This window comes from Thrips palmi, unplaced genomic scaffold (assembly GCF_012932325.1).
Source record: "Thrips palmi isolate BJ-2018 unplaced genomic scaffold, TpBJ-2018v1 HiC_scaffold_19, whole genome shotgun sequence".
Lineage (NCBI taxonomy): Eukaryota > Metazoa > Arthropoda > Insecta > Thysanoptera > Thripidae > Thrips > Thrips palmi.
Window position 1 is genome coordinate 13,286,616 of NW_023144628.1, and position 25,448 is coordinate 13,312,063.

A 25,448-nucleotide genomic window follows, 5' to 3' on the forward strand; every position below is an offset into this window, starting at 1 on the left:
CAAGAAGCGCTCCAGGTCCGGCCAGCAGCGGCAGGCCCGGCCGAGGCCGCGCAGCCCGACGGTCGTCAGCCGCGGGAAGGCAGGCAGCAGCGCGCCGAGGCGGCGGTAGTCCACGACCCTCGTGGGGAGATCGAACGCGTTGCACAAGTTGACCACGGACAGCGTCTCGAGGCGCGGCTGCGCGCGGCCGAGGGCCGTCAGCAGAGACAAGCTCACGTCCGCAGAGCCGTCGTTACTCGGGCCGAACACAAGTTCCAGGGACCGCAGGTTGGTGGCTCCAGAGAAGAAGTCTCGGGCCGACTGCAGCACCGCCGGCCGCTCCAGCGGGCCGCGCTCCACGACCAGCCGCAGGCACTCCAGGCCCCTGCACTGCAGCAGGGCGGCCAGGCCCAGCAGGGGCGGGCACTTGAGCTCCCGGAGGTTCGGGCAGCCGGTGAGGAGCGCCACGGGGAAGTACGGCCCCACGTCTTGCAGGTGGAGGCACGTCAAGGTGGCGGAGTGGTTCACCAGCAAGTTCTCCAGTGCCAACAGGCTGGAAGGCCAAAGCTCGCGACCTGCAGGCCCAGGTTAGAGAATGTTAATGGGGATTTTGTCGAGTCACAAAATCCACTGAAAATCTACCGGCGTGACTTCGTGCCGCTGCAGGGGCGTGAATAAAGTGTCACGCCAATAAACGGCATGACATAAAAGTCACGCCAAAAATCGGCGTGACTCAAAAATTCACGCCAATTTTTGGCGTGAATTTCTTGTCATGCCGCTTTTTGGCATGACTTGTATCATAAAACTCGTTGCCATTCACGCCAAATGAGGGCGTGACTCACATGTCACGCCGGTTTTCGGCGTGAATTTCGTGTCACGCCAATTTTTGGCGTGACTTGTTGTCACGCCATAATTTTGACCATGTGTCCGACCATTACGTTTTCAGTGTCAAATTTACCAGTAAAAAGCCCTGTATCAAGAGACTTTCTAGGCCGAAATGACGTAAGAAACATATCGACATGTCATAAGAGAAGTGATTTCTTTGTGATTTCAGACATAACACAGGACATGCTGTCGGTAATAGAAGAATATTGTACATTTAAATAACAAGTGAATTAAATTTATCATTTTAATCAACTTTGGTACCAATGTTCACCTACACCTCACCATGAGAGAAGGGCGCCCTTCTCTCATGACCTCACCTTAACTAGAGGCTGCCGCCTGGGAAAGCCAGGATCCGTTTTTGTCGTGCACATGAAAACTTAAATTGGCCTCTGAAACGCCTATTCTCACCTGGGGCAGTCGGCGCGCGTCCTTCGAACGAGTACCGCAGCGTCTGGAGGGTGGCACGGTTGCTGCCGCGGATCACCAACGGCTCGGCACTCCCCACGGGTCGGTACCCTCTGCTGAATCCGAGGTCCAGCGTGGTCAGGTCCGCGTCCCGGATGGCCCTGAGGAACAGCCTGAGCGCTGGGAGGTCCGCTTCTAGTAGGTTCCGCAGAAAAAGGTCTTGGCAGCCTGCCGAGAGCAGGCCCTGCAGGGCGGTCATGGTGCGGGCCACGTCCTCGGTGTCCAGGCTCCACACGTGCACGTGGCTCACGGCGCACTTCACGTGCCGCAGGGGCAGCAGCCCAACGGTGCTCCGGTTGAGGTGGAGTTCGGACAGGCACGGCGCCAGCCGCAGCGCGCGCTGCAGGCAGCCCGCGCCCTGCTTTATCACATACCGCACGCGGTCGTCGTCGCTGGCCTCGCCGGCCACGCTCCAGACCAGCAGGAAGCGGTGGCGCCACACCGCGCGGCTCAGCGCCAGGTCGCGCCAGCGCCTGCAAACGCCGCGCGCCGACAGCAGAGACGCGTTGTCCAGATATTGGAACACCATGACCAGGACGTGGTCCGGCAGCGGCGGCATGTCGGCCTGCAACATCCCCATTGACATTTCAATGACTTAGAGCAAACAAAAGAAAGGGAAATTACGAGTCCGGTGCTTTACAATGAGATTCTAGTTTATGGTATTGAGAATAACTCCACCCCAACAAACAGTGTAACAAACAATCCAAAAATGCGAAAAAAATTATTTTATGATTTTTAATTGACAAAATTACTTTTAAAAACATAAAAGAAGGTCATGAACGACAGTTTGGTTACCCCAGGTGCCCACTAATAACAAAAGCCTACCAAAAATTAAAAAAAACAAAACAAAAAAACGAAACATCTTTATTTGGAGGAAACGTGGGGATAAGAAATACGAATTGGAAAAGGAGCAGCCAAACTTTTAACAGAACACAGACAGGTGCATAAGTAAGGTCCATGAATGTATAATATGGACTCAATCGAAGATGGCGTCACAGAAATATCGGCATAAATATGAAAAAAAAAGAACCAGCTGAAATCGACCATAACTAAAACAAAATGACCACTGGCCTCACGTTGGGTGTAACGAGCACCTAGTTTCTGTCCTAGTTGACAGTCTTAAGGAAAAGGAATATTATCTGAGGATATGGAGCCGATATAGACTGCACTGCGAGAAAAGATCACGGTAAATCCTGTACTGATTACTCCAGACTTCACCGTACTTTTTTTCACAGGCAAAACCGTCGTTTTTTTACAGGCAATACCGTTCTTTTTTAACAGGCAACACCGTACTTTTTTTACAAGGAATCCCGTACTTTTTACCCGGCAATCCCGTACTTTTAATACCTATCAAAAACTGCTATAATTTATTTCAGTCGGTCGACCCTCGCTTTTCAAGATTCTGATGTACATAACTGCTGAAGTCGGACTCCTGGACCCCCCTTCCGACCACTCGTTGAAAAGGTCTTGACGAGACCTATCGAAAGGTGCAATAAAATTTTTCAGTCGGTCGACCCCCTTTTTTCAAGATCCTGATATGGACAATTCTTGGGAGCGGCCTTTGTTGGGACCAGATCTGGTCTTTCCTACGGGATGCACTGTCCGAAAGAACGGTAACGACTGTTAAAAAACTACGGAATATTTTGTAAAACAAGTACGGAAAATACTGTAGACTGTACGGTGGATACTGGTTTTTGAAGTACGGCAAAGTTTGGCAAAAAAATTATCCAGGATTTACCGTCATTTTTTCTCAGAGTGATGGGCTCTCTCAGAAATCACTTAAAACTTGCCGTCTGAAGGTGATATTGTAACTGATGAAAGAGGTGAAGAGGAATAAAATGAAGAGGTAAGGCATTCCTTTGACACTGATTTCTTAAAAATATAATCTATTTTTATTCATATTGTCCAGAGATTTTAAAAGCTTCTACTCCGTTTTTCCCCTCATCAGCCAAAGTCATCTCCTGACATCAAGGTTTCAAAGCGACGAAACAAACGTCCAATTGGGAAAGAGCGAAAAAGTACTCAGAAAAAATCAGATGCACGGGTAAGTTATTAGATTTTTAACAAGAAACTGGACCTTGTCTGCATTTGAGAATGATCTCACCAGCTGCCTTCGACTTTCTGAGTGGTGTCCTCTGCCTGCCATCTTGATGGCACCTCTTTTACTACTCACAATTTACAGATATTGGAGAAGGTCTTCAGCAGTCCACTTTAGATGAACTTAAAAACCTGTCCCGCTGAATAAGAAAAATATTTTTCTTTTCCTCTTGATGAGATATCAATTAGGTCTAATCTTGTGTCTGTACATCAGCACACTTAAGGGGAGGTTCTACTGAAAATATTGCATTTTTCAAATTGAGCCCCAGTGTAAACATTTGTTGCACATAGTACTACATAGTTAATAGTCAAAAATGAAATTTAGAGCCCAATACCTCCCTCCAAATCCAGTCGAAGAGGTTTTTTCAGCCTTTTTTAGCAATATCTTAAAAAATTCTCCTACGCAAAGTATTTCAACATAAACTGATGATCTGGACATTTTTCACTTCTTTGGCTCATATGCAATAAAGCGTGGCATCACCAAGACATGGGACCCAACAAATTAATTTTGACATTGCTTTTCAGAAAAAAAGACACTAAAATATCGGGATTTTTACCATTTTCTTGTAATTTTATTGACATGCTTTCTTAAAAACACAGCTTATGATTTCGTTATGGTCCCAGTGTCTTACTAATGCCACGGTTTATGAATTGTGAACCAAAGAAGTGAAAAATGCCCAGAACATCAGTTTACGTTGAAATACTTTGCGTAGGAGAATTTTTCAAGTTACGACTGGAAATAGCAGAGAATTGCTCTTCGACTGGATTTAGGGCTAGGTATTGCTCTCCACACTTTAACTGTTTACTATGAAATACTTAAATTTACAATGAATATTGGTAATGGAACTCAATTTGAAGAAAGCAAGATTTTCAGTAGAACCTCCCCTTAATCATTAAATAAATGAACTTGAACTTGTACCCCCCGGCGTACGGGTGTGTGGGACCAAGTGTCCGGCACTTCCGGTTGAGTTCATTTTCAAGATTTCTAACAGAAATCTTAGGAAAAGTGGTCCCGAAGCCCCAATGCCACAGTTCTTTCGAGACAAGGTACTTTCGCAACAACTATACGCCTGTCCCACAGGTATCGCGGTTACCAGCGCGCCAAGCACACCGGACCTGCACGAGGACACGTGACTACACTGGTAAAATAAGGGCATGGAAACTACGACCTTGAGAGGGAGGAATGTTGCATTTGTTTCACCAGCGCGACGAAAGGTGATTTACTCACCATGATGACGGACTAGCTCGTGATAATCGCCGAATCTTCCAACAAGTGCACACGTCACAAAATCTCGAGGGAGAAGCGCTAACAGAGGTTCGGTGGAATACAGGACCGGTCCTCAGGCCATGGTATCGAAAACCAAGAAGAGGAAGTTACCAGGAGTCCCGAGCTCAGCGCACAATAAGCATCAGAAGCAACGCGCACTTGGCACTTGCGAGTAACCCTGTTTTCAGGACCCTGCGTACTGCGTACCATCACGGATATATTATCGGGACGGGAAAGGGGGGGGGGGAATATGCCACGTGTCGTGCCTCTGGTGGCTGGTTCACGATGAAGGAAACAAGAGCGTGTGAAAGCGCTAGAGTAGTTCAGCCAAGGTGAAGAAAACTACTAGAGCATTTAAACGAATCCCCGGACCGGAAGTCCAAGAACAAAAGTAAGAACTACAACCGCTTCTGCGCAGACGCCAGCGCAAGTGGAGGGGGTACGTCTGCGCATGCGCACAAGCGGTTGTAGTTCTTCCTATTGTTCTTTGACTTCCGGTTCAGGTAATCGCATTACTCTCAAAATCTAACCAAGGTGAGTACTGACTTGTTGGACACGTCTGTGCCTCTGACTCTTTCTCTCTCATGTTTGTGTTCATTTTTTTCAGCGTATCAGAGCTACCAAGGATTTGCCGTCTCCGTACCGCAAGCATGTAGTTTAGAGCGTTTAATGCGCTCGCATGCATCACTCCATCTCTGGTTTCCGATGCATCTGTGGAACTTATCAGCTACGCGGACTCACGCAGCAGGCCTCTCAACAGCACCGTTCTGGACCGTCTGGAAAGATAGATGGATGATCCGGGGCCAATGACGATTTTACTGACAATGTGCTCAGAACATACGTAGAATCTACCCGGTAAGTTTTGAAGGACACATTTAAAGAAATCGTTACGTTTTAAAGTAATAGTCCATCTCTCTAGGCTCGAGCGCCGTCCGTGGACGAACCGACAACGACAAACGCGGCCGAGAGCTTCCACAGCCGGTACAACGAAGAGCATACAGCCGCTCTATCTCAACATCCATGTCACCGCACGCACTGCAATCGTTGTTGGACCAACAGGAGGAGATGTATCTCATTGAGAGAACATTCGGATCTGGTGTAGGTGCATAACTGAGAGCAGATAGTGTCAAAAAAAGAAAGCAGACAGTTGAGAAGTGGAACGATTATCTGGAGGGTCATACAAGTTTGCTTCAGTATTTGTATTTTGTTGAAAACACAAACTTTAAAAAATGATGAGTCTGCAAACGAATGAATGTGTGTGGTGTACGGCTCGTCTCATCTCTGCCCGTGAGCATTCGACCTGGGTCGACTCTGCTGTATTGACTAATATTGTTCTTCCTGGCGTTATTCCCTGTCTTACAAAAACCAAAGTCTGATCTATTAAACTCCTATTTGATACCGCGCACTACCTGTGTTCAGTTATTTCATTCCAGTTCAACCTGACCACGTGCTGTGCCTGACCACTACAGGCGAAAATTTGGGTGCCGGCCGTGAGGCCTGTCAGGTTTGCGGCGGGATCAAAGAAAATCAAATATAACTTTTCTGCCCATACTTTGAACCCTTTGACCCATTACGCAGTCCACACACAAAACCTGAGTGTGTAATCAGTACACTCCTCGAGTTACGTGCTTACATGCACGCACTTCGAGGCGTGTGCTTGCCTAAGAACGCACCTAGAAGTGTGTATATGAATGAGTACTCACTTTAAAGTGTGTACTTGAATGAATACTCACTTTAAAGTGTGTACGAATGAGTACTCACTTTAAAGTGTGTACTCATATAGAATTGCATGCTTTTTCCTTATGCCACGCAAGCACCCCTTAAGTGTGTACTCCTTGAATAAACACCTTAAAGTGAGCAATAACAGGAAAAGTAGCGATACACATCGAACTTTGGCCCGTCCCGTACATTTATAAATGTGCGAATTTTGCCAATGTTTAACCCTAACGGAGATTAAACCTAAGTCTGTGGTCATAATTGTTATTTTCGTCATTAGCTCCCTCGAAAACATGAGAAACAAAGTAAAAGCTGCATCGTAAAAAACTATATCAATTTACAGAAATGGAGTCCGCGACAGGAGACTGACGCTTTGGTGGTGTAACTGTTCGTACCTTCGAACACAGCCTTGTGTTCATGAGCCAACTAAATCATCATTGGAGATAATATTTTACATCTAGCTTCGCACGACCCAAACGGTTGTGTATACATGCCCAAACCAACCTAAGCTGGCCCCAGCCTGGTCGTCGCCAAATCAAAATGATTTTAGACAATGCACACTGCCAATTATTTCAAAAGATTGGGGAATGACTTGGAACAGGTGCGTGTATCGTTTGAGCCATCCCCCAACCGTGCGCCGGTTTCTGAGATGTTTTTGTAAAGAACAAATCTCTTTTCAATTGTTCTAAATATCATTTTTTTAAAATTATCCTTTTGTCGTTCTTTTCAAGAAAATAGTGCGAGCATCCAATTTTTTTCGTAAAATTACGACATGTGTTGTACTCCAAAAACAATGAGATAATCCAAATTTTTTTTTGTAAATTTACAACATTTTTTGAGAGTGCAGCACGCTTCCCGAAACTCAGAAGTGTTGTTGTGTTTGGCACGCGTTCAGAGACATAACCTTCGTCACCTCAGTGGTCCTAGGAGTAATGAGGTGAGCATAGAACGCGAAACCGTGATGAGCTGGTGCATTTTGACCCGACCCTGGTTCAATTGAACGAGACTCAAGTCTCGATGAGATAAGGCAGTACGGGTTGGGCCATTACAGCCGATTTGTATCGCTATTTTTCCTTTTTATTTTACCCCAAATCAGCCTCGCAGCAAACGTGTCATTCAGCCTTGTCATATGTAAGTTTTTTTTCCGCAGTAACATCAGCAGGAAATTCCTACAAAACCGTAACGAATCTTGCACAAGAAAGATAAAGGCCAACTTTCAAATAAGTAGCCCCCCACTCCGCCGACAGGCTCCCCTTTAAAAGCGGTTGCCGCGGCACAGAGCTGGTGTCTCGAGCTGTCTTTCTGAGACGCGCAGACCTGTCTGTCTGAGACGACGCCCAGCACCATGAAGACAACGCCCGCGTCTTTTGCCCTGATGGCGCTTCTAGCCACGCTCGCGGCCACCAGCCCTGCAATGGTAAGACCTAGAGCCCGTGCCCAGTGTTGGGAGGCGCCGCCACGACGCTCCTCACACTGTCAATTAATGTGTTTTGAGTTTACGACGGAATATTTTCCGAAGGTTTTTGGGAATGTCCAAAAGTGTTCTGTCAATGTTTTTCTCCTACATGACTTTTTGTTAACCAGCGGAAGTTCGTCGTTAATTTACGAAGGTTCATAGTTAATTTACGAAGGTTCATAGTAAATTTACGAAGGTTCATAGTAAATTTACGAAGGTTCATAGTAAATTTACGAAGAAAAAATAGCAAATTCAAAACGTCTGTTGTAAATTTACGAAGGGCTATTCGTAAATTCACGAGGGGCTTCGTTAATCTACGACGGGTTTTCGTAAATAAACGAAGGAACTGTTGGCAATTTTCATGCCGAAGGATCCGTCGTCACCAGACCTTTATTATTACGTACGAAGGTTCTTTGTATATCAACGAAGGTTCTTTGTTTATTAACGAAGGTTCCCTGTAAATTTCCGGAGGATCTTTGTAGATTTATGAAGGTGCTTCGTAATTCTCCATTGTGGTTGTAAAATCGGCACAGGTCCTTCAAAAAATTTACGAAGGATTTTGTAAATATACGAATAGCTTCGTAAAGTAACTACGGAACCGTCGGCAGTTTTTTTTGCCGAAGGATCAGCTATTAATTCCGAACATTAATTTTTACAGCGTAGACTTTGTATCCTACTCTGCGTGTTGCAGGTTCAGGGATTGAAAACAGAAGAAGACGTTCGGAGAGCCGTCGATTGCGGCTCGAAAACCGGGATTTCATCAGGCAAGTCTAGTTCGTTGCATGCAGCGGAGCCTCATTGTCCATCAAACTGCAAACCACTGTCTTTTATATTTTGCTAAGAAAACATCAATGCTTTGAAAAAATGGCTACTGAAAATCTGCAATAAAAATTAGAAGCAACATTTTGCAATTAGAGTATTACAATTGCCATGATGCTTTCTAAGGTAAATCCAATAAAACATGGCAAAAACATTTGCAATAAAGGCACTACAAAACGCTCTTTAATAGCAAAAATTAAGATGAGGTTATAGCAAAAAATGCAATAACGAGGCATCCCTCGGATGCAATTAATCGTGGGAATCGCAAACTCTGTTTTATAGCAAAAATACTACAGAAAAAGTAGGGCAATTTGAATGACATAGTGCTCGTCACGCGTTGACGATTGACGTAATGTTGTTGCTGCTGCAGGAGACCTGGCCGTCATACTTGCGCAGGGCAAGGTGCCTCAAACCCGCTCCGGGCAGGTGAGTCCGTGGTTCTTAGACGCATGTCAGGAAAAAGCACGCAGTAATAGCGCTGAAGTCTAAATGGAACACAGTTTGCCTTCCGCGATCCAAAAGAGGCGCAGTTTGCCGATTGCGAACAGGGCAAACTGAGCGCCTCGATCGTACACTGTAAAAAAATATCGTGAATTTACGAAATATTACTACACGATATGTTTCATTAAAGAAGGTTATTGTTTTGTCAATTTACAAAACGTATCGCAATTATACAAAATCATAACAAAATGTATCGTAATCCTACAAAATCACTTCGTAAAGAGAGGGAAATCTTCCCAAATTGGCGAATTTACAGACAATATCACTACGAAATGTTAAGTTCAGTGAGGCTTTACGAAATATTGTCCAAAAACAACGAAAATTTTTTGGGTAATTATCTTTTGCGAAGTTGTCGTTTATATATGAAAACATTTCGTAAACTTTTTGAACTGAAACAGTTGTTGTTACGAAGAAAAAAAATATTTTTTTGGAAGATTTTTTACAGCACGCTTGTTGAAGCTGAAAATCTTGACAAAGGGCCGAAAACATTTCGAAAATATACGACATGTGTCGTATATAAATGACATTTTTGTAAAATTACGAACAGTTCGTAAAAGAAAATTACCCAAAAAAATTTCGTTATTTTACGAGGAATTTTTTTACAGTGTAGGGCTTCTACTGACGAGTCTGCTAAGCTAGACAGACCGCCTTTTGGATCGCGCGGCCGCTACTGCGTGCATTTTCCTCATAGATATCATGAAGGAAGAACGATCAGTGGGGTCTTTAAAAGGGCGAAGTGGCCACTGTCATTTGATCAGTGCAAAGCGTTACAACGGCCTATATTTTTCAATATCGGCAGAAGTCCGTTACCACTGCACCTCGTCCCAGCTTGGCCGTTCACCTCATTGCTCTACAACGGGCGTACGGAGAATGCCGAAAGCCGCACGGAGGTTATTGATATGAAGCTACGGAAAATGTTGGGTTTTGCGTACGGAGAATCATGGCAAAAAAAAATATATTTCCAGACTTCTCCGTAGTCTTTTAATGTGCGATCCTGCATTTTTGAAGGGTTTTTAGTTTTGCTTCTAGATGGAAGTAAACTATCTAGAACTCCGTTTCAGGCCTTAACTAGAAAATGTGCAAAAATGCAAATGGGACGTTTTTAACTGCACCTAAAAGTGCAGACATTTTAATCGGACGTTCTAATCAAGCGCCCTGTAAACCAGCCATTTCTTACTGGATGCATTGACGGACTTTTGCACTTTTTTCAGTACCCGTTTTCATGAGTTCTTATGGAAGAAGCAGGGACGTCACGTACTTTTTTCCTCACTGCCGCTCAATCCAAAGGTCAGGCGTCTCACCACTTCAGTGGTGAAACATAAAGTCTCCCCAAAACTTGGCGAGATTCCATGCCTCGCCCTCTTTCGGCGCAATGTCTTTCCAAATAATTTGCAGAATATGTTCTTAAGTACATTTTCTCTACAGTTTCTGCACAGTTTCTGCACAGTTTCTGCACAGTTCAGTCAAAATGGGTCCTTTGCTTCGCATTCACAGACTCAATTGTCAATTACTTTGTACTATTTTTAAAAGTGTTTCTTAGCTTCGGCAGAACATTGAGCATGCGCGTGAAAGGCACGAATTCATGCACACACTTCAGAGAATTATCGAAATCGTATGTTTTTCTCGTTTGAGCTGCAAGTTACACTGGATGTAAGGAGCAACAACGTGTGGAAGGAAAACGCCTTTATCTTTAAGTTTCCGGACCGCGGCTGTTCAATGCTCGTCAAGAACATCCCCGATTTCGCCCGTCAAGTTTTCAGCTACAAGCCAAGTACACCATGCGTCATACCAGCGGTAAGAGATAAACATGAAAACTGTCAACTTAAACGTTCCTGATATCTTAAAACCTCGCGAATTTTGTACGTTTTCTTGCCTTGGATTGGTTGGGGGTCAAAATGGTTGTCACTTTCGTCGTCACCTCGGTACTCTTTACAGGCCATTTTTTTCTGCAGGCTTATTACGAGGTGGTTGACAAGCCCGTTAATATTGTGTTTCCCAACGTTCCCACCATGATCTACGGACACTACCGCTTTCGGGTGTTGTCGGGTTACCGCGGTTCGCCTGCCGAAGCTTGCTTCGCGGTGGATGCCCACGCTGTGCCGAAGCCCGTGTAGAGCACACTGTAAAGCACTGACGGCGCGGCCCGCCAGTCCCTGGCAGACGAGAAGCGTGACACCGCGTTGCACCATGTCTTGCAGATGTCATTAAAACTTGGCTGACGGTTGCGCCGAAAGAAATGCAGTGGTTGCTGCATTGGCGCCTTCAACGTGATTCCCGCACTCTAAACCTTCACGAACACACACTTCAACCACCATTAGATGAATTTATTCCCAAAGTTGGGGGCCCCAACTCCTATTAGTTTCTGAGTTATGGAGGTTTACGTAAACTTTTAGCCCTCCCAAATTCTCTTCACGACAAAGGATTAGCTACCCAGTCTTCAGATTTTAGCACTTTAATCTAATTTTAGATAGGAATAAGATAGCGTTGGCAGATTTGAAGATGTCAGTCGAGAAGAGGCTGTACAAGCTATTTTATCAGGCCTATTATTTTCATCAAACTTGTGAGATTTTGACCCATTTTGGTTCTGTTTTTGGTTTTTCAGGAAAACTAAGACAGATATTAAAAAAAGCAACGCTATCTTTTTCCTATTCAAAAATAGATAAAATTTCCAGAATCTGAAGACTGGGTAGCTAAATCTTTGTCGTGAGGAGAATTTGAGAGAAATGACTAAAAGTTTACGTAAACCTCCATAACTCAGAAACTAATAGGAGTTGGGGCCCTTGTCTTAGGCATTGAGTTTATGTAATGGAAAGGAACTTTAACCCCTAAATTGAGGCATCTGACACAAGTATTTAAAAATGTCATGCAGCCACTTTTTTCACTCTACAATAACCTTAACAATTCTTTGTGATATCACGAAGGTTCATCTGGCAGTATTTTCATAGGTCATAGGGTTTCCTTCGTAAATCCTGCATATTGAGTTTTACAGTGCCGTGCTGGAAGGTCTGTATGGGCTCCGCGAGGCCACCCTGCTCCCCCGATTCATGAGCCGCGGAGCTCTTTCGGCTGCGATCTATTTTCGTCGTGGTCCGCAGCGGCAGCAGCCCACCCATTGGCGTGTCTCTCACATTGAAATAACCTATGGCGTGTTTAACTCTTAGTTTTTAATTTGCCATGTTTTGCAACAATGCTAACATTTTACTTAGGGCTAAGTTTGCCCTCGTTTGATGGCAATGTCAATTCTTAGTTTTCTTAAAAGTTTATCATCAAACCTGCACACTAAATGTTTAGGTAGAATTTTGTGCGTGCTACCCACACGATTTTGTGCATACGTGGAATATGCATAATATCATGCGTGAAAATGCATGAATTTATGCAAATACACGCACAATTTTATGCACGACGGTACGCAGGTTTAAAATTATGCATCACCACGTACAATATTGTACATAAACATTTAGTGTGTGTTCATGACATGGTTCACAAGCAGTAAGAACATTTTCATATAATAACTTGGTCACATTTACATTCACTTATTCTTTGTGATACAGTAATGATAGTTTCTTAGGGTGTCAAGGAATATAAGCCGATATTTCTTGTCATACTGTGAAACGAATTTACTTTGCCAACCATTTTGTAACTTGTTTTTGGCCCGTCCCGTTTATTTTTTGTAAAAAAAATGACGGAGGGACGGGCATATAGTATGATCCCTGCTGTGCGTGCGTCCGTCCGTCCGTCCGAGGACTTCCCGTTGTCCGATCTTGACCAAATTTGGTATGCAGCCTCCTTGGGTGACCCTAAGAACCGCCCGGTGGCAGCAAATCCGATCCGAGCCCCGGGGGCGCTGCTGCAGGTGCATCATGGTCTACATGGGGTCGAGGAGGATTTCGGCAACGGATACAGCTAGGAGGGCATGTAGAGGTATTTTTGGAATCGGGGCGACGAAACAAAACCAACGGTGCCAGTTTCAAGCGAATCGGAGAAGTTTGGACCCGGGTTCAAATCCCAGTAGGGTATATTTTGGACATTCTTTTTATTCAAATTTTTGCATTGTTTCTGAGGTTTTTGAGGGCGCTGATGACGAAAATAACATTTATTTTGACCCCAGACTCAGGTTCAAATCCCGTCAGGGTAAAACATAGGCGAAATTCGCACATTCCCTGATGAACGGGACGGGCCAAAGTTGCCGATGTATATCGCTACTTTTCCTGTTATTAGTGTATACCACACAAATCGCGTGATGGCCCATGGCAGCCCTCTAAAACGCTACTGTTTCTCTCTTTTATTCGTGATCTTTTGTCTGCCAATCGACAACAAACCGGGCATCCAGTGAAAATCGCACGCCGGTGGTGGACAGCTCGCCTTTAATGTAGTTTGTGTTGATGGAAACCTCCGCTTTCATGTGAGGCTTTCGTAGTGTTCCATCTCCTCTGTGATATTGCATGGCAGTGCTCTCTCTGTCCCTGTCGGCCGTGCATTTCGACTGTTCCTTCCAAGCGGACAAGGTGCATTTTAAGCAGTGCTCTGAAATAAAAATCGTGGTAATTTTTGTACTGATTAACGCAGGCTCGTATATTTAAAAAAAATACGATTTCAAGAAATCCTAGGAGTTATGAAGTCAATTTGATTATTGTGTCAGAGTGTGGAGAAAGAAAAGAAGTGGTGTTGTGAAGTTGTGGCTCAGGGGACTACCAATGGCAGTGGTACCAATGTGGTCGATGTGCCACCCGTCGAAATTTAAACTTCACAATAAAAAGAAATCAAAATGCTGGTAAATTCAAAAAATTCCAATGCTAATGTATTCCGCAGTGTTCTGACAATGGAACATCTTTAAAGTCCATCCATCATTATTAAAATGTTCTTAGCAGAAAGAAGGCACCCTTGCGAAAATCGCGAAGCTGAAAGCACCAGCAGTCGTGCATTAAAACTGCCCCTCTATTGTTGCTGACGTTGAATTGTTTGGCTTGTTTCAAAAGGCTATGGTTCTCTAGTCATGTTTTCTTCAATTCTGTGTAATAGTTCTCCCTCACAACGTATCAACACCACGACGGTTGGTTTGACAAACTTCATAAACTCGGGAGGGATGGTTTCGAAACGCGGGTGAGTCTTGTTCGAGGAACATGAGCACTGCAAGTCGCGAGGTGGAGCGAAGTGGTCCTAGTGCTAACTGAATCACAACAACAACAAAGTTGTTTTATTGACAGAAAAAACGTAATATTTGAGAAACTTTATGTCAAAAAAAAAAGAACCGTAAACCGGGGTAACTTGAGACAGCAAGGGTAACTTGAGACACTTCTGCTTTTCCACCTTTTCGGAGCTGCCACCTGGCTCGGCACATTCGGAGGTCAAAACTGCCCCAGCACTTTTTTTCATACTTGTTTGGAAAGACGATTAAGCGTTTGCATGGCGGGTTAGGACCAAGCTGGTCAGTTCTATAACGATTTTTCAATTTTAGTAAATTTGACAATTTTAGAGAAGTGTTACAAGTCTCCCTTGGTACTCGAAACACGTCTTGCTGAGACCCAAATGACCATAGTATCTTTCAACCCCATTATTTCAACATTCTAAATGCAGCATTGGTTTTGAGGGAAACCCATCATTCATCGGATAATACTGACTTTTATAGAAAATGGTAACTGTGCGGGGCAACTTGAGACACCAAATTTCATTGAATTTGACGGAAGTTGAGTGGCGTAACTTGACACTGGCACCTCCATGTACTACAGGGTGGTTTAAAGTAACGGACCTCTCCGTTCAAAGATCAAAACTAAGCCGCATTTGATCGGGAATCACTTTTTTAGACAGTGTAGAGGGTCCCAAGTGGATATGCAGCTTAAAGTTGGAGTGTTTTCTCAACTACTCACGGACCAGATGAGACATAATAAATCTTGAAGTCTCAATAGATGGGGAATTTAATTACCTTTCCAACGAGCTAAATGTCATTGAAACCGGACAACTTATAGCCCAAGAACCGTCGATTTTTTGAAAAAAAACGACTGTAAAAATAGTTAAGGGATTTTGAGTAAATTTTAAAAATTGACTAAGACTATATACCTTTTGCAGGAATGGACTTGTGTACGTAGAAATAACGAAAACTGTCTTAACAGGTGTCAGGGTTGAATGCGAAATGAGAGAATCGCTGTACTTAGTTGACAGGGTTGGATAAGAAATGGGAGAATCGTTGCGCTTCTGAAGTGCCGTTATCCCTCAAATTACCGAATGTAACTTTGATGAAAAAATCTTAATATAAGGATCAAAAATCTTCTAATATATTCCACAAGTAGTACTTTTCATTGAAAATAAGTTAAATGTCTCAGAAAATCAGTATGGACTGGCAAAAACCCCACTTCCGTGAAAAAGCTAAGTGAAAACTTGGAGTGTCTCAAGTTACCCCAAATGACGGGGTAACTTGAGACAACTTTAGAGGCCCATTACTCTCATTTTAGGTGACCCCAAAAAACTTCATGGGGCCCAAACCGAATGTTACCATGTGAAATTAAACATAGTTGGGATTCGGGTTGGTGAGAGAAGTTTTGTGGACACACGGTCCAAAAAACGTGAAATATTGTCTCAAGTTACCCCGGTTTACGGAACTTTTGTTTTGCTAATGTTTTGTGAATATTTTTTTTAGAAAGTTATCACATAAAATTGAAAATTTGTATTATATGAATTTTCATAAGCAGGAAACAAAGAAAAATCAAGAAAGAGAGCAAAATTAATACAGATTTCAAATGCTACTGTTGGTTAAACTGTTAAACAGGTTGCAAACCTACTGCGAATGTCCAAAAACACTCCGATCAAGAAGTATTATTGGATAGTTCTACCCGAAAAACTGCGTTCGAACCGACACCAATTCTATTGTTGCATCTTGTCTACCTGCAGTCAAAGAAACTTTTCATTTCGAACGTGCTATTTCAGCTTTTGGAGTAAGCTGTACAGACCCAAAAAGAAGCTCGGCTATTGGTCCGCCCCGGCTCGGGCTCCCCCCACTCCCTTTTTTTTCCTTTGACGAGTCGAGTTTTGCCATGGAAACGGCGATTTTGACAGCAAATTTCTCAAAATTGGCCGTTAACTTTTAAACCAGATTTCAGCATGAGAATCAGCGTTCAAAGCTCTACAAGTCTGCAAAATCTCATTAAAATCGTATAGAAAATTTCCGAAATGCATTAAGGGCCACACAAATTGAATCTCGGGACGGCTGAATCCTGGGTATACTATAAGGCTACTTCGTGCCTAAAAAACATTTCAGGCGTTCAAAGTACAGTCTTCAGTCGTCACTGCAGTCATAACTACACGTACCTTTTTTACAGTTTAGCTTTATTTTCTACGGTGGTTGAAGTACTTTTTTCAGTCAGTTGTGAGCAAGGCTAACTGAAATATTTTAAAAGTGGCTGAGTTTCGTTACGGAAGGAGATGAATTGTTCATATTTCATGGACTTGGATACCTCATAGTGATGCGGCTTTGAGCTTTCATATTTAAAATGATCAACCTGCACGCACGGACTGTAAAAGAAAGAACGAAAATGACCGGGATGAAAATGGACAGAGAATACTGTAAGACTAGTATGATGTTATTGAACGACAGGATGGATTCATTAGATTTATTTCGGGTTGGCTTGTAGAACTCAAATGACACTTTAAACTGATATCGTTTGTTTTAAGGTGCATTCATCTTGACGGAGCAGAACTTTCTGCGCAAAGAAACGGACAACAATGAGGAAATGCTTTTCTCCGAAACCATTTAATGTGTTTTTCATCTTGCTTGCTGGGTCACTCATCGCTGGAGCTGCAAAGCAATATAACTCTTTCGCGGTACGGCCGAAAACATCAACCACTCAATAAACTGAAAGCTTATGGACCAGTCTCCAGAAATGTTACAATTTGTTGTCAAACGGAAACGCCACACTTGTGGCCTGGAGAAGCTCTCTTTGTACTGTGCAAACTTTTGGCGAAATTCACTCGAAACTCCAAACTCGGTATTCTAGACCGGGAAAGATTGCTGATAATTGCATGTCGAGAGGCGATTTGTGCTACAAACTGGCAACAGGCGGTTCTAGACTAATTCGACCCCGCTGAAAACGATGCGCCCTGTTGCCAAGCTCGATTTTTGCATTTAAGCCCCTAAATTCAAGATGGCGTCCAAAATGGCCGCCAAAAAGCTCGTTTTTCTGAAATATCGAGGTACGCACAAGCGTCGCTGTATTATTTTTACAGATTAGGGGTAAAATAATATGAAGTACACATTGTGTAACCATTTCCAACCATCTGCACATTTTTCAGGGGCCCAAATGCCAAGATGGCGTACGAAAACGTCAAAATATACAAAAAATCCGTGTTTTGAAACGGTTTTCTGCTCCTTTTGCTCGTGATTCACGTCCAATGGCAGTTCTTGTCAATCTTCGTAAATTTCCACGATTTAGGAATATACGGGGTCTAATGTGGAAGGGTTTAGTTGCTAAGATTGCGTCCGAAAACGTCCATAAGTACGAAATATTGCTGCTTTCCTGGAAACTTGCCCTATTTCGTTCGGGTTTCGTGTACGATGTCAGTACTCATTATCCTTTGTACATACTTAATGGCAGTTCTTGTCAATCTTCGTAAATTTCTACGCTTTGGGAATATACGTGGTCTAATGTGGAAGGGTTTAGTTGCTAGGATGGCGTCTGAAAACTTCCTTCAGAACGAAATATTGCTGTTTCCCGGGCCATTTGCCTTATTTCGTTCGGGTTTCGTGTTCGATGTTAGTACTCATTATCCTTTGTAAATAGTTAATGGCAGTTCTTGTCAATCTTCGTAAATTTCCGCATTTTGAAAACGTGCAGGGTCCAATGCGGGAGGGCGTATGTGCCAAAATGGCGTCCAAAAACATCAAATAACACGAAAATTCGATAATTATTAGTATATCTGCCTTGTTTGACCCGTTTTGACGTGAGTTGTCAAATCTGTCACATTATGCATGTAGTAGAGTAGCGAAAGCCCCAGGGAACAATCGATTAAACGAGCAAGGGGCCTAAATGCCCTTGAAGCATAAGATAGGGCAAGCAAGTCTCGATTTATTATTGCATTCATGAGTCGTGCCTCTAACTCATATACTTAATATGACACGTTGAAGAACCACTCTCTCATTCCAGGAACTTGACGGCACGTTGAAACGAATGTGACACGTTCCCTAGAGCATTGTGTCACATTCGTTTGAATGAAAATAAGCTAAGTTATGGCTGATTCACATCGAAACGAACGTGACATTTTGTCACATTCTTTTGAACGTTACCGGGATAAGAGTGTTTAAAACGTTCAAAATTAAACTTAGTATCGGTGTCGTATCTGTGCACAGTAAAAAAAAGATTCGCTGTTTTGGTGGTCGTTCTATATCCAATCTCACCGAAACGGGTACCCCCACAAACCCGGCGACGGTCCGTCACCAAAACGGTGACCTGCGACACCAGGTGATGTTCCGCCAGAGAGGTTAGGATGACCACAACAACTGTTTGTGAGCTGTCTATGCATATTTGTGCGTGCCCGCCGGCAACGTTACGTTTTGATGAGTCACGCGAATGATTACTGACAGCCCCTGACTTGTTTTGCGTCCTATTTCACATTAATACGACGATTAAAAGTCGCTGGCGGGTGGGTGACTGCAGTGCCGTTCTGGTGAGGTGGCTGCTCCGGAACGGACCGAGCGCCACTGAAACTAGACCGAGCCTCGCCGAAACGAACAGAGGGCCGCCAGAACAGTTTGAGGGTGTCGCTGTTCTTGTAATATTCTCGTTTTGGCGCCCAGACGTCACCGAATCAGCGAATCTTTTTTTACTGTGTGGACGTTTCGCACCCCACCATGCGGCACTTACCGTAAACCGGGGCAACTTGAGACAGCAAGGGTAACTTGAGGCACTTCTGCTTTTCCACCTTTTAGGAGGTGCCACCTAGCTCGGGACATTCGGAGGGCAAAACTTCCCTAGCACGTGTTTCATACTTGTTTGGAAAGACGATAAAGCGTTTGAACGGCGGGTTAGGACCAGGATGATCACTTTCATAACGATTTTTTAATTTTCAACTTCAACAATTTTAGAGGAGTGTGAAGAGTCTCCCTTGGTACTCGAAACAAGTCTTGTTGGCACTCAAATGACTGCAGTACACTGAGAATCCAAACGCTATGCGTATAGCGTCAATTGGTGCGATGCAAAAGCATAGCACATGAAGTGCAATACCTCCCCATTCCCACGCATTAGCGTAGGGCATTTTCGGGACGCATCGCACGTAAGGTGCAATATGGCTATCGCATTGCACGTATGGTGCGATATCTCAGCTGCATTGTACCATACGTGCCTGCTACTCATAGCGTTTGGAATCTCAGTGTATCTCTCAACCCTATTATTTCAACATTCTAGATGTAGGATTGGTTTTGAGGGGAAGCCATCACTCATCGGCCAATATTGACTTTCTTTTTTAAAGAAAATCGTAACTGTACGGGGTAACTGGAGACACCAAGTTTCATTGAAATTGACGGAAGTTGAGGGGCGTAACACCCGTTTACAATAACTCACCTCCGTTTTAACATCATAACCAAGCCTCATTTGTCGGGAACCATTTTTTCAGACAGTGTAGAGGGTCCCAAGTTGATATGCAGCTTGAAGTTGGAGTGTTTTCTCAACTACGAACGGACCTCATGAGACACAATAAATCTTAAGGTCTCTAAAGATAGGGAATTTAATTACCTTCCCAGCGAGCTTAATGTCATTGAGATCGGATGACTTTCAGCCCAAGACCCGTCGATTTAAAAAAAAAAAAAAAACTACGGTGATAACACTGGTGAAACAAAGGCATTAAGATAATGCCCTTTAAGGGTGAAAACGACTTACGCCCTCGGAGCGGCGTGAATCGTTAGTGCCTTTTGGCAGGGCATTAAAATTTTGCTAAAAAAATTCCTGCATTATTAACGCTCTTTCGAAGGGTTTAAGGACTACGCCCCTTGAAGGGCGTAAAAGAGTGTTTCCCGACATGGTCATCACGTGACTATGTACAAAGAATGAGTACTGACATCGTACACGAAACCCGAACGAAATAGGGCAAGTTTCCAGAAAAAAACAGCAATATTTCGTACTTATGGACGTTTTCGGACGCCATCTTAGCAACTAAACCCTTCCACATTAGACCCCGTATATTCTTAAATCGTGGAAATTTACGAAGATTGACAAGAACTGCCATTGGACGTGAATCACGAGCAAAAGGAGCAGAAAACCGTTTCAAAACACGGATTTTTTGTATATTTTGACGTTTTCGTACGCCATCTTGGCATTTGGGCCCCTGAAAAATGTGCAGATGGTTGGAAATGGTTACACAATGTGTACTTCATATTATTTTACCCCTAATCTGTAAAAATAATACAGCGACGCTTGTGCGTACCTCGATATTTCAGAAAAACGAGCTTTTTGGCGGCCATTTTGGACGCCATCTTGAATTTAGGGGCTTAAATGCAAAAATCGAGCTTGGCAACAGGGCGCATTGTTTTCAGCGGGGTCGAATTAGTCTAGAACCACCTGTTGCCAGTTTGTAGCACAAATCGCCTCTCGACATGATTTAGAGAGCCTTTTTCAAGAATCCTTCCCGGTCTATTCCATGTAAAAACTGAAAATTCCACACTCCCACATTCCAAGTGAGGAGTTCTCCACATTTGGTCTCCTCCATTGAACCGTAAGGGGGGACAACAGTCCAAAATGGTCAAAAAAGCAACTTTTTTATTGGTTTATAATATAGATCGTTCCTTTCTGCGTCGAATGCCGAAAACTGCATTCCAAAAACCTAAAGCGTCAGGAGATTATTGGAGATTATGGGCCGCAAACATGCATAGGAAAATACCCATTTTCCCCAACATTGATAGCGTTTTTCTTGGAACATGAAATTACACACTGCTCCAGGCCTCCAGGTTGACTAAGGTGGTGAGATTTCGCGTGATTGCTCCTTTATCATGGCGCTATGGTGGGTAGCAAAAAAATTTCTGCGCTGGGACAGTGCAGAAAGGTCCTGCAGGACATTCAAAAATGTGTTTTACCTAGCGCTGGAATGACCTCGGGGATTTTTTTGTTGCTTTTACTAGGGGTTAAATTTTACCACTTTATGTCTTTCAGTTTTGTTTTTATGATGGTTTTCTAAAGCACTGTTTATGGAGTGATGTCCCCCTTAAAACTCACTTTGAATTGGATCATAACGTTATCGGAAGCGTTATAACCCTTAACTTATGACTTTAAAAGGATAACTCATTTTTCTTGCTTTATCGATTTTTTGATTGGTACTTAAGGACCACCAAACAGTCCACACCCATAACCTTTAGCGAACTTTGCCTTATGTTACATTATGAAAGAAGTGTTTGTTAAATGTTATGTTGAGGATCCCTAGCCTCACAGAGAAGGGACTCGTGATTTGCGCGATGAGATAAAGTGCTTCTGGAGATAAAGCCCTCTTCGTGTTCTGCCGATCTGCCTTATCTTTCCGTGGCTTCTGAAAGTTTTCTTGTTTTGGCAATGGGAAAATTTGTGTCCGAGTGCTTTTTGGCACTCATCTTTTCAGCTAAAACCTGCAATGTGATTGAATGGGTCACCAGCATGACCCTTTAACTGGGTGATGCAACTTTGTTGCTCAATTTCGAGTGACAAAAAATGCATGACCTGAAATTCAGTGACAGACGGTAATTCGCTGAAATTTGGCCACTTCAAAAGGTCCCCGGGACCACTACGATGTCCTCCGTGTGACGTTTAAGCTCCCCAGGTCTCACTGTGCCCAATGTAGGACTCAGTTCTGTTCTACGTACAGTACTTTCAGAGATGCGGCGGGCGGGGGGAGTAGCTATTCTTTCGAGGCCAAAGGAGATCTTGCCAGGAGCCTACTTACTTGGTCCCAGGCTTTTGACTTCACGAGTGGGTTGAGGGGGGACGTCTCCAGGAAACCAAGTGGCGACTCTCATTCTCAGTGCTCACACCATTGTACGTTTGTGATCACAGTGTGACAATGTTAAGCAGGATTTAGCCTTATTTAATATCTGGTGACATTAATAGTGTCTTATTAATTTTCTGCATGCTCGTGTTTTTTGAAATTTCTTTGCAGGGACCTTGGATTGCCTACACCGAAAAATTATATGCGTGCGATGAGAATTATCATTGGACATGGAGTTTAAAATCAACTTATTTTAACCCCGCACGGCCACTGGACCGGCAACGTTTAACTGGATGGGTCAACGCCACAACCCCAATGACGGATCAAACTTTTGTAGGTGATCATAACTGCAACAAATATTCTAATGCATATCGGCTTTGTCACTTGAAGGTCCATTCAGTCTTGATATTAATTGTTTCATGACAAAGTTTAATTTCATTTGCGATGAGTTGACTAAGCCCGATGCTCTTACCCGAGGTTGAACGAAGTTCGATATCCATTTCAGGCCATCCCTTAAACTCTAAACGCCTTCACACTCAATATTTTTGAACAATTTTTGTTAGAAGCAACTCACTATTTTCGTGCATCACCAAACTTAGAGATCATTGCTACCAGCCAGTAACAAATGCACAAACTTATTTCCAGTTGGTAACATAAATTGTCCTTCGACGTTTGAATGCACCAATTCGTAACAGCATATTTAGGTCTTAGCGTTAATATTTGAAATCGAAGCGTGTCGAGAGAATAATCGTAATTGACAGTGCTGATCCAAGTCAATCATATGTGTCAGTGCGGATTAAGATCTATCCTAACTGCAGAGTGCAGAGGTGGTTTGAACTTTTTATGAACTGTCTTCACTGCAAATCTGCGAATCACCATATCCCTGAAACACTATGTCCACGTTTTTTTTTACAGAAGGATTCAATATCATTATAGAAAGTGTTCGTATGGCTCTGACCGCTCACATAATTCCAAGAAAAGAAACTTATTTTTTTTCCGGAAAGAACGGGGAATATTTGTTTAGTATTTAGTGGCCACTGTGCTGATCTTAAATGAAGTCTCAGGGAAAGAAAATTTGAAGGCAGCCAATTACCCAAAAGAGACGGAAAATCGCTTTCCAAGGACATCAGAATTTATTAATAATTGAATACATCGAGATTTATTCGTTCGGAGCAAAGGACATTTGACAGTTCTAAGGATCCAGATGTTAATCAGCCTAACACGCGTGTCCCTGTGTCCCTGTGCGAAACACTATAGCATTTTCGCCAACTGTGGTCAACCTCACCCAACTTTTATTCCCAAAAGCTCACTTTGGAGAATTGTTATTGTATATTTCTTCTCATGTAAGATACAAGTTACATTGGACCTTTGGAGCAACAACATGTGGAAGCAAAACGCGTTTGTCTTCAAGTTTCCGGACCGCGGCTGCTCAGTGCTCGTCAAGAACATTCCAGATGTTGCCCGCCAAGTTTTCAACTATAAGCCAAGGACACCGTGCCTCATACCAGCGGTAAGGTGATAAGAAAAGGAACACATTTGTTAACATTTCTTCTTCAAAACCGGGCTTTCTTTGTACTCCCTTAACTCCCGGCGGCGTCCGCACTCAGAAAACCATACAAACTTTTTTTTGGCTATACAAACAGAAGCAGCTTGTTATGAGCAGTTGCCCAAATAAAAGTATCATTTTTCAACGAATTGAGATGCGGTTTGGTGCGTTGTGATGGGCTCGACGTCGCCCACTCTTATCCACCTTAAGTCACCACTTTTTCAATTCAGAAGATCTCGATGAAGTGCTCCAAAGGGTCATTTCGAGGGGTCCTATTCAAAAGATCTTATCTGGGCATTCCCCCCAAGACAATCCTATCTCAAACGCAGGTGAATTTCACATAGTTTGATCATTTGGTACAGCTACATATCAATATAATTAGTGAGTTTGTTCAAGTAAATCTGAAGATGGAAGATCAAAGAAACCAAAAGTGCATGTAGAAATATGTTTCGCTTACCGTCGTATTTATTCTGATTGATCAAAATGAGTGAAATTTGCCGGCGTTTAAGATAAGATTGTCTTGGGGGAACGCCCAGATAAGATCTTTTGAATAGGACCCCTCGATTTTGTAACGTTCCGGCATGTCCCCCGTCCATAAATTCAAAGTTTCGATGCTTATATTTCAGCTAATATGGAACGTAGAACGATTCTGAGAAAGACATTCGGAAACTTCATTATTTTATCCATCAGACACATGTTACTGAACTCGTTTTTACGAGCTCGATTTGGGTGCAATCTGTAAACGCAAAATGTCCTCCGTGGCTGACTTGCGGAACGTTACATGTGAATTATCACGGTTTCTCGTGTTGCACTCCACTGATAGTTCTCGGCCCCGTCATTCCCGTTGCCGCCCCCTGGTAAGCGTGTGGTTTTCTGATTATTCTCGTTCTTCACTCCGCCGGCCACGTTTTGAAGTTCAGTTGGGGACAGGCGCAAGGTGGGGGCGGGGGCATTTTTTGCGCCCCCCCCCCCTCAACGCGGTTCTGAATCCACGTCTTTTTGCGCACAAAATAAATCTGTCGTTTTCGCCGTCTGGTCTGGTCGGTACTCTCTTTGAACATTTTTTTCGCAGGCCTATTACGAGGTGAATGATAAGCCCGTTGAGTATGTGTTCCCCAGCGTTCCCACCATGGTCTACGGACATTACCGCTTTCGGCTGGAGTCGGGTTACCGTGGCTCAACTCCCGAAGCCTGCTTCATAGCGGAGGTTCGCATTGTGCCGAAGCCCTTGCAGTAGCGTTTCACTAACGGTGCTGAAGTCCTTGACAGAATCGGACCAGAAGCGTGACACCGCGCTGCGCTATATCTCACCACCGCAGTTGTCAATAAAATTTGGACGAGGGTTGCGCGGAAAAAAATGGGTGGTGGTTGCCTGCGTGGTTTCCTCAATGCGACCCCCCACGCTTGACACCACGACGGCCAAACCGGTGTCTTGAGAATCACCTATGTTTTTTTACTCTATGCTACCTCGGAAAACCAAAAACCGTTTTTACCTTGCTCCGCAGCCAGAATGACTTTGTTACCGCACGGCAAAAATGGCTCCTGGTTTTCCCAGTTTAGTAAAGACAGAGTAAAGACATACACTGGAAATCAAAGTGTGAGATAGTCCCATACTCTTCAGTGCAAACCACCTTGTCTCACGCTTACAAGCGTGGCCCACGTTTACCCCACGCTTGCAAGTGTAAGACACGGTTTGTCCCACACATGCTGTCTATAGTTCCCTGTGGTTCATTGCCGTAGGGCCCTAGCTAGAGACAAGTCGAGTCTCACACTTTCAGGTGTGAGACAAA

General features: G+C 43.7%; 1 protein-coding gene across 1 annotated transcript; it reads left to right on the forward strand.

Annotated features, from left to right (window-relative positions):
- Positions 1–13,652: 13,652 nt before the first annotated feature.
- On the forward strand, positions 13,653–24,895 carry LOC117646564. The gene is made up of 5 exons (XM_034387605.1): positions 13,653–13,726; positions 16,848–16,997; positions 22,284–22,445; positions 23,461–23,622; positions 24,731–24,895. Exons 2-5 carry the CDS (start codon positions 16,899–16,901, stop codon positions 24,893–24,895), a joined length of 588 nt encoding a protein of 195 aa, XP_034243496.1. The 5' UTR covers positions 13,653–13,726; positions 16,848–16,898.
- Positions 24,896–25,448: the final 553 nt, after the last annotated feature.

Coding starts and splice junctions, on each gene's coding strand:
- LOC117646564 (XM_034387605.1), top strand. CDS start 16,899: ATGAGGAAATGCTTTTCTCCGAAACCATTTAATGTGTTTTTCATCTTG. Junction 22,446..23,460: donor CAATGACGGATCAAACTTTT/GTAGGTGATCAT, acceptor TTCTCATGTAAG/ATACAAGTTACATTGGACCT. Junction 23,623..24,730: donor CACCGTGCCTCATACCAGCG/GTAAGGTGATAA, acceptor TTTTTTTCGCAG/GCCTATTACGAGGTGAATGA.